Source organism: Setaria italica, chromosome V, assembly GCF_000263155.2.
Source record: "Setaria italica strain Yugu1 chromosome V, Setaria_italica_v2.0, whole genome shotgun sequence".
In the NCBI taxonomy this organism is placed as follows: Eukaryota; Viridiplantae; Streptophyta; class Magnoliopsida; order Poales; family Poaceae; genus Setaria; species Setaria italica.
In genome coordinates this window covers 43,910,697-43,920,097 of record NC_028454.1, presented here as the reverse complement: position 1 = coordinate 43,920,097, position 9,401 = coordinate 43,910,697, and the positions used below count along the sequence as shown (strand labels likewise).

Sequence of the window (9,401 nt, the reverse complement as noted above, 5' to 3'; positions counted from 1 at the left end):
CTATTTTTTTTATAATTTTTTAATTCCAGATCCGTTTAATTCGTTCTCACGGGGAGTTGAACCGGACATGCTAGGTGCTACTCAGTTGCTCTAACCAATAGACTAGAGGCTATTTCGCGTCGCAGCATGCTCTCGACATAAAAATTAGAAAAAAGTTCAAATTACTCCCTTCAAGTACAGCGAAAGTCTAGATAACTCCGTAAACTATGTTTTGGTTCAATTTACCCCCTAAATTATGCTATTTGGTTCAACTTACCCCATAATGTAATTTGTTATTTTTATGTCTCCATACACAAGTTGAATTTTAATTTGAGCCTATATAAGGTGGTAGTGGACATCGTAATCTATATTAAAAAAATATTTTATGAATTTTTCTTCATTACTTTTTATATAATTTTGTATCTCAAGAATAAAATTTATTATTAAATATTCTACCCTTCAAATAATGATAAAAATTCACCATACATTTTTCTAACATGTCTTATGATGTCTATTGTAATCTTGCAAAATTTAAACTTAAAACTCCACTTCAAAAAACATCCTGAAGAAATTAGTCTCTCGGAGTTTTTTCCGTATAGGTAAGATATATGCGTGTCTTATGGCTAAGTATGTGTGCGCTTGTACCATACGAGTCTCAAGAGGTTTTTGATTCATGAGCTAAACTTTAGTCCCTGTTACATCGAATGTTTAGATACTAATTAGGAGTATTAAATATAGACTATTTATAAAACTCATTGCACAGATGGAGGCTAAAAGGCGAGACGAATCTATTAAGCCTAATTAGACCATGATTTGACAATGTGCTGCTACAGTAACCATTTGCTAATGATGGATTAATTAGGTTTAATAGATTCGTCTTGCCGTTTAGCCTCCATCTGTGTAATTAGTTTTATAATTAACTCATACTTAGTCCTCCTAATTAGCCTCCAAATATTCGAAGTGACACGGACTAAACTTTAGCTCCAGAATCAAACATGGTTTTGGAAAAAAAAAACATGCGTCTGCGAGGGACCCACACGCATCAACTGCTTCTTCTTTAATCTCCGTCCACTAGGGAGGTTAATTGGAAATCCACGGCTCGGCAACGATTTGTGGCGGGAAATCAAAGAAGAGAGCCGAGCAAGGTGCATGGCAGGTGGCAGCGCAACGGCAACGGCTCCGCGGGAGCCAAGGCCTCCACTCAACCCAGCGAGCGGTAGAAAAAGGCCGGAATAGCAAAAAGGCAGCGGAAAAGACGTGCGCGCGCAGCCGCGAGAGAATCCAATTCCAATTCCAACCTCCCTCTCCCCTGCCCCTCTTTGTTCCATTCCATCCCATCTGGCCATTTCCAGCTCCTTGCGTGCTTCTTCCGCCCTCCCGCTTCCCCTCCGCGCCCGGCAGCTGCGGGATCGGAGCAGCCGGGCCGACCGAGGAGGCCGGGCAGGGGATCGGGGGATCGCCCCATCGCCGTCCAGCGGATGTCGGATCGAGAGCTCCGCCCGCTTCGCTCGATCAGTATGTCATCAGCTGGTTCCTCCATTTCGTTGGTTCATTCATAATGATTGATGATTCCTCCTCCTCTTCTTTCTATCGGGTTTCTTGGCCTATAGTTTTAAGCACTAAAAAAAAGGTTTATTTCTTTTGTTGATGATCGGGTGTTCAAAAAGGACCGATTCTTTACTCCTTTTGGCAGCGGTTTCTGGCTTGTTTATCGGAGATCTTAGGTTTCGGACGCGGTCGAGAATAAAGTGGCTTGATCGTGTTGATTAAGAATACAGAGACTGTAATCATCACAAACTACCAATGGAGTTGTAGGAGCAGTAGGCTCGTAGTAAGATGCTTTTTCGCTACTTCTGTATCCTCTTTTCCACTATCTTTTTGCTAGTGTATGATAGTGGTTTCAGATGCATCTTCAGAGACGAGGGTATTATTCCCTTTTGCGAATTCAGAAATCAGAAAGAGGATTGATAGAACAGATAACCTCCTTTTGACAATACCTGCTGCTAATCTCAAGCCTAAAGTAACACTAATTATTCGGTTCATGTGCGGGCAACTCCATCGGCTGATTCTGATGGAGTTTTGATCATCAGTTGGTACTCCGGATTCCAGAACGTACCGTATGAATCACAGTGACACCGCCTTCACATTTCAGGAATCACAGGGGACGGCCGATGCTTGTTCAGGTCCGTTGCTTACGGGGCCTGCTTGAGGAGAGGAAAGCTGTCACCCAGCGACAGCGCCCAGAAGGAACTGGCTGACGAGCTTCGAGCTAAAGTGAGTGTCCACCATCACCTGAGCTTGAGCTTCTGTTCATTCAGAACATCGTTGTTTGATGTGTTTCGACAGAATTCTGCGATATTCCTCCTATTTGTATGATTGCTAACCTGCTGTTGGTCTCTTCCAGGTGGCTGATGAATTTGTTAAGAGAAGAGAAGACACTGAATGGTTTCATCCTTCCTCCACTATTATTATTCTGATACATTAAAGTCCCTCCACAATTTTTCCGCAATAGGAAGTAATATGTTGTGTAGTTATTAGTTTCCGCATACAAACTATTCTCATGCAGGATGCAGCAAGTTTACCTTTCAAAATATTCTCATCCATAAGATTATGTGTTAAAAATTATATTTCTGTCTCGAATATACAAAGACACCGCTTTCGCATTAACTTTGTCTTAATGTTAGGTTCCTAGAAGGCGATTTCGAGAGCTACGTGAAAAAGATGAGAAAACCACATGCTTGGGGAGGAGAACCCGAACTGCTCATGTGCTCCCATGTTCTCAGGTAGGCAGCCACCTCCCATGTTAAGTTTTGCCTCTTACCCATCATTGTTAGTGACAAATGCTGCCTTGCAGGATGCCCATCACCGTTTACATGTATACAAGCAGCTCTGATAGCCCCAGAATCATAGCGGAATATGGCCAGGAATATGGCAAGGACAATCCAGTCCGCGTTCTCTATGACGGTTACGGGCATTATGACGCACTTCAGCCATCTCTTGTAAGAACACAATCAAGACTGTAAGTATAGTGCTGTACAAAATCCGACAATAAGCAGAACTAGCACTTCTCTGTTTCTGTTTTGGCTCAAGTCTTCTACTCGATCTTATCTCTGAGGAACCGATTCCCCCCTGTAAAATTTCAGGAGAGGTGTGTAGATAATCGGAGATTGCGTTACCTGAGCTTCTTCTATAGGACAGCTGCATAAGTGGCAGCAGCTCAAGATTCGCCGACGAGGTTTTGCCGAAACATATACAGTAGCACACATATGAAATACAGCCTCGATTGGGTGCTATGGCCTTTTCTTTTCTTCAAGGATTGATGTATAAATAAACTCCAGACCCAGTAAGAAAATTAATGAAATGGCCCGATACCATTTTTAGCTTACAGTGCTCAAGTATAAATTATTCCATCATTTTATACAACAGAATGCCTCTAGAGAGTTGATATATGAATACGAGTAAAATATTCTTTTGTTCAGCTGAATGCTCAAGTTAGAATTATCCTTGCTATGCCTGAGTTACGGTCTTCTCAAATCATTAGCATTAGTGCCAAGTTACGGTCTTCTCAAAAATTAGTAAATTGCAAAATTGAGCTCGATGACAAAAGAGCACAAAAATTATTCCTACAATAATTTTATCAACAGCAATCCCATTCGCGCTGAAATGGAGGAATTTTTACACACAAGACACCGCTTCACAGGATGTGAATTATGATAACCTACGTGTCATCTCCTAGTCTTGAAGCCATTGACGCTATCCATAGTACAACCATGAAAGGGAAAGCTGAGTCATGGAAGCGGTTAAGCATTGCTGCAGCCAGTTATTCTGAAGCAAACACTGGGGCTCGAAAATCATATCCTTTGCTTCTCCAGTGTCAGCAGTTCTGATTGCCTGAGCAAAAGCAGTTCGCTTGGTCGTGTTTTAGCTTCTGCAAGGATCCATTTTTAGCAGATTAAGAGATATGTTTTGTTTGTAGTATGGTTGATAAAAGGCTAATCACAAATATTTGTTTTGAAAATTAGTATAGTAACTGACTACAGGTACATGTGTCAAAATTAAAATTCGGAATGTCTGAGTGCATGTGTGGAAATCTGAAATTGCAGCTTAATTTATTTAGACAGATATGCATACCTCAACTTCGTCCTTCAGCTCTTTGATGTAGTCTACAGCAAGATCCAACATGTCTGACGTATTTGTTTGCTGCATATTCAAGAGAAAAACTAATGAGCATACCACATCACTTATAGTGATAAACAACTGTACAAACACCAATTCAGAATAGCAGGATCTTATTGTTATTACGGAAACATCATTTGCATTTTGTAATGAAATGGGAAAAACAGGATTTGCATTTTTTACACAAATAAAGGATAGCGATTAGATGATTCTGGAAATTATCGCCCAAACTTTGTGCACATTGTGAAGAATGCACACTGAATTACTGATGGAATGAACTGCCACCAAGTAGGAGCAGCTAGGTTCAGTTGTTTAGCAAATCCTGTTTTATTTTTATTATTACTATTTTGGGGAGGAACGTCAAGGATGAATCCTGATTTTTTAATATTTCTCTCCATGACCTATGGTTAGAAGCAAAAAACGGCCATCTACGATTCAGCTTAATTTACCTTGTCCATGTTAGGCACAAGATCCTGCAGCTTCTTCAGCCTCTTGCTGATCCTTGTTCTTCTTTCCTAAACGTCAACAAGAAGATTGTTCTGCCTATTAGTATCCAACATCAAGATGGCACACCGCGGAAGAATATCGCAACATCGTACTGGAGTTTCAGCAAATGAGGTGGGTGGGAACCGAACTAACCCTCTCAGCGATGCTTCGCGGGTGGGTCGCGCAGCCTCTCTTTGCACGAACTCTGCAAGCGATGGAATCCTGCTGCAGCTGCAGGTAATCATCCATGCCGGGCATCTCCAGCGACGACTTTGACAACCCAAACTGTATGGACAGAAACATAGAAGATTCCAATCAGCACAAAACTGAATCATCCATGCCAGGGCGCAGCAAGGAGAGCCAAAGGATTTGAAGTGACCTGCGAGTCGATGTTGCTGAAGCTGGTGACCATTTCGTCGGCCGGGTCCAGCTTGGCCTTCTTGCTCGAGGACGAGAATATGATGGAGTTGGTGTCGTCCCAGGAGCTGACGGAGAAGTTCCGGGAGAGGTAGGAGGAGGACTGCGCGCCGCCGCCGCCGTCGCTGGAGCTGTTGCACCCGCCGGCGACGATGCTCTCCCCGATGTCGGGGATCATCCCCATCTCCGATATCTGCGGCAGGTCCTGCCTCGAGAAGCTCCACTGCGAACTGAGCTGCCTGTGGCCGTGCGCCATCGAAGCGTCAGTGCCCGCCTGCGAGTAGCTTCCCATACCTCTCGTCGGAGCCATGCCTGCCGTTCGTGCATCAGAAGAACACATCAGTTCCGCATGTCGTAACCGTCGGCTCGCTCCGATGATCAGACCACAAGGCAACGATTCATGCGTGCATGAGTGCTTAACCAATACGACAGTCCAAACGGACTCGTGCCCACGTGCCAGTAACTGCTCGTGGCGTTTTAACTAAAAGCCATTCTTAAACTGAGCTGAGCACTTGTGTTGGTACCAAGAAACGCGGTGGTCCCTTTCAAAAAAACACGGTGCTCCCACCGGTCAGTCGTACAGTCAGTATGCCATCTTTTTTTTATACCGCCCCTAAAAAGATCCGTTCTTTCTTTTGAAAACCTAAAAGATATGTTCCCGGCTGTTGCGATTCGCTTTACGCTAAGCTGCTGACGTGTCCCAGACAATGTGTCGCAAAATGCCTCTGGCTTTTCAAACCCAATAACGCCCATCCTAATTAAGTACTAACAGTAATTTTTTAAGATCACCCAGTCTAATTTAAGTGATCGTTGCTATTTCTTCTCAGTTTTCCAACGACAGAGGAGAAAACAGAGCGCAATCTCCCGTGACGCCCGCATGACGTGAGCACGATGATTGGACGGGGGCGCGGTTATTTAACGTCGCGGCATCAAGCTCACGTCGGCATCATATGCGAAATGCAACGCACCTACATGGCCGAAGGAACCTAGACGGAAAAGGCGGCCTTTCCGGAAACCGAAAGAGCAAGCGCTCGGCCTGATCCATTGGTCGTGCGGATTCAGCGCATGGGGTGTGGGGATGGGAGCCACAGTTTCTTAATCGCCACGGCTCAGGTGCACTGCACTGTCACTACCAAGGCAAACCATTGTTAAAGCTGGGATTAGTAAAAGATTGTACTAAATGCATGCATGCTCCTGCACATGTGAAGCCAGGGGAGACCTTGCGTAAAATAACGAGTCAATGGCAAGGTATTGGTACGCGATGATTATGTGCTCAGTAGGATAAAGAATGCAGGCTTTGTTTTGTGGTTTCTTTGAATAATCCCCCTGTTTGATAAACGATGAGATTGGACTGGATACTATCCTACGCTTTCCTGGCACATGCCAACCGCACAAATCAGATAGACCGAGACTTGACCACCAACCATTCCGCTAATCATCGCCCGATAAGCACCGTTAACTGGCTTAACTTATACTCCCTCCGTCCCGAATTACTATTTATTTTTACTTTTCTAGTTTTTACTTTACTAGATTTACAGATGATGCCTCGACGAGCCAGGCGCGCGCCAGCAAGCACAAGCTGGAGGCACGCGAGTCATGCTCCTGCCGTCCGTGCGTGGACCACGCGCAGAGCAGGGGAACCGGCGAAACCGGGCGGCATACGTGCACGCAACCACGCGAGCGATCGAGGCGGACGGCGAGGCAGGGGAGGGCACTGGGCAGGGCAGGGGCGAGACGACGTACCGTGCGGGTCGGCCATGAGGCGGGAGAGCAGCCCGGCGGGGGAGCTGCTGTGGCGGAGCAGCCCGTGCGGAGGCCCCGGGGGCGCGAGCGACTGCTGCTGCTGAAGCGGCGGCGGGGGCACGCGGATCTCGCCGGAGCCGCCGTACGCCCGCTCGAGCGGCCGCCCGCCGCCGCCGTCCGTGCGGCAGCTGGACTCGCAAGAGGTGAGCCCGGAGGACTCGCCGGAGTAGAACCGGCTCACGGGCGGCGGCGGCGGCGGGTGGGCGTCGCCGCCGCGGGTGACGGAGTCCGCGATGGCGGCGAGGAGCGAGCTCGGCGCGGAGCCGTACCGCGCCAGCTGCCCCGTCCCCGGCGGCGGCATCACCCCGTGGTGGTGCAGGCGGTTCATGTCGCCCGCTGGCTGCTGCGTGCTGCGCGCGCGCGCGGGTAGCGAGCGATCGGTCGGGGGAGCGCGTTGAATTTGCTGTGGTGGAGTGCGAGGTGATGCGGGGCGCGGTGGCTGCTGCTTTTGAGCCGGCTCCGAAGCAGCCAGGGGGGATGGATTATGGGTGGGTGCACGCACCGCGGCGGGGGGTGGGGGGACCCACCGCGTGAGGAAGGACGCGGGTACAGGTGGACCGAGACCGGGGCGCCAAGTCAGGCGCCCGCCATGTGCGCGTGCGCGCGAGCCGACATGTGCGTGCGCGTTCACAACGCTGACCGGCCGGCCCGCGCGACCAGCCAGATTGCTCTCTCTGTTGCCTGTTGGGCTTCCGGGCCTGGGTCAAGGCCCGTCACTGTCTCTTCCTTTCTGAATTTTTTTATTTTTTATTTTTTCTTTTATGATTTTGCCGAAATAAATAGTTAAGTAAAAAGTTTGCAGAAATAGACCCCTACCGCCGGATGAAACGGCTACCGCTGTGTGAACCGGTAGTAAGAAAAGTTACCGCCGGATGAAACGGTGGTAGCTATGCAGGTCCGCCACGTCAGCGCCTAAAACTGCTTACTGTTGTCTGAAACGGCGGGCGGCACACGGATCCGTGGAACCCATGGAGTCACCGCCGGATGAAGCGGCGGTAATAGGTTGCCGTCGATTCAAACGGCGGGAGCGGGAAGTTACCGCCGCCTGATTCGGCGGTAGGCGGCCCGCCTTTAAAACCCGCGGAGCGGCTAGGGCCGGAGCGCGCTCGCTGGTCATCCGAGGGAGAGCAAGAAACCGAGAGAAAGGGAGAGAGGAGAGGAACCGGGAGAGAAGAGGAAGAAAGGGAGGGAGGAGAAGAGAAAGAAAGGCAGGAAGGAGAGGAGAGGAAGGGAAAAGAGAGGGAGGGGAGTAGGGTGGAGATTGAAGTGAAGCTCTGCCAGATCTTCGCTTCACTTGAGGTATTATTTGAAATCTCGCAGTTTAGCTTAACTCGTAGTTGGTAGATGTAGTAGTTGATATGCTATATAAATGGTGTAGTGTTAAGTATTAGATGAAATCTAGGTGTTCATATAAGATATAGACAAATATTAGTTTGTCGGTATAGTGGATTTAGCTTAGTTATTTTGATTATAGTAAAATTAGTTTGTTGATTTATTTAGATAAATTTAAGATTAATATTATTGGCAATGCACGAGTTATATTTTATATAGTCATTCAGGATGAAGGTGTTTTTAGGGTTAGTTCAAATTATTACATTTAAGTAATAATTTTTGTTAATGTCGTGTATAACTTTATATAGTTTTTCGGAATGTAGGTGTGATTAGGATTAGTTAAATTTAGTAATATTTAGTAATGATCTCTCTTGATGTCGTGTATATTGACAGGTTATAATAAATTAATTTGTTGATATATTTAGATAACTATAAAATTGTTATTATTGGCAATACACGAGTTGGATCTTTATATAGTTGTTGAAATGTAGGTATTGTTGGAGTTAGTTAAATTAATAACATTTAGTAATAATATATGTTCATGCCGTGTACATTGACAGGCATATCGGAAAGTTTATTTTTCCAAATGTTCTATGGTTCGTGGGAGGTTAGATATGGTTCAGAAGGGGTAGATTTGTCTGAATTTCAATCGTTCTGCAAACAACTGCTAAGAGCAAGAGAGAGGACTTGGGCATCAATATGCAACTGACTATTCAAGGCTTTCAATCTTGATAGAGATCAAGTTGAGTTGTCTGTTAGGGCTATAGTGAGGTTTCGAACTGACATAATATTTTGGGAGTTGATGTTGCTTGAAGGAACCCAGAACTAGAGGACCTATGTAAATGCTTGTACTGAGCGCGGTTTAACGCTGATATTGTTTGTTGAAATGTTCCAGATGATTGGGTCTAACAGTCAGTTGCAAGAAGAAGTCGGAGGTGGGGAAGTTAGAGGCGAGGAAGGTCTGGAGATTACCGATGGGCAAACTGAAGATGGGGTAGAAGAAGGATATGCAGAGGATGAAGAGGTACCCCGTGAGCCAAATGGCGAGGCTAATGAGGGGGAACACATCCCTGGATTAGTTGAGCAGGTAGAGAGGGCAGGAGAAGAGGACCTTTGTGCCATGGATGATGACTTGTTGGATGAGGATGATGCTAATCCTGTCCCACGGAACTGGTCAAGTTAGCAACCTAGCAGTCAATGAAGGGAAA

General features: G+C 46.5%; 2 protein-coding genes across 2 annotated transcripts; one reads left to right on the top strand and one right to left on the bottom strand.

Moving 5' to 3' along the window:
- Positions 1-1,225: 1,225 nt before the first annotated feature.
- On the top strand, positions 1,226-3,364 carry LOC101777741 (OTU domain-containing protein At3g57810). Its single transcript, XM_004970876.4, has 6 exons — positions 1,226-1,494; positions 2,132-2,253; positions 2,384-2,424; positions 2,664-2,762; positions 2,834-2,998; positions 3,123-3,364. The coding sequence occupies exons 1-6, from the start codon at positions 1,458-1,460 to the stop codon at positions 3,133-3,135; spliced, it is 477 nt and encodes a 158-aa protein (XP_004970933.1). The 5' UTR covers positions 1,226-1,457; the 3' UTR covers positions 3,136-3,364.
- Positions 3,365-3,505: 141 nt separating this feature from the next.
- Positions 3,506-7,300, bottom strand: LOC101777326 (transcription factor bHLH128). Its single transcript, XM_004970874.3, has 6 exons — positions 6,802-7,300; positions 5,021-5,370; positions 4,795-4,926; positions 4,605-4,670; positions 4,111-4,179; positions 3,506-3,907 (listed from the first exon to the last, which is right to left on the bottom strand). The coding sequence occupies exons 1-6, from the start codon at positions 7,187-7,189 to the stop codon at positions 3,854-3,856; spliced, it is 1,059 nt and encodes a 352-aa protein (XP_004970931.1). The 5' UTR covers positions 7,190-7,300; the 3' UTR covers positions 3,506-3,853.
- Between the last annotated feature and the right edge of the window lie 2,101 nt (positions 7,301-9,401).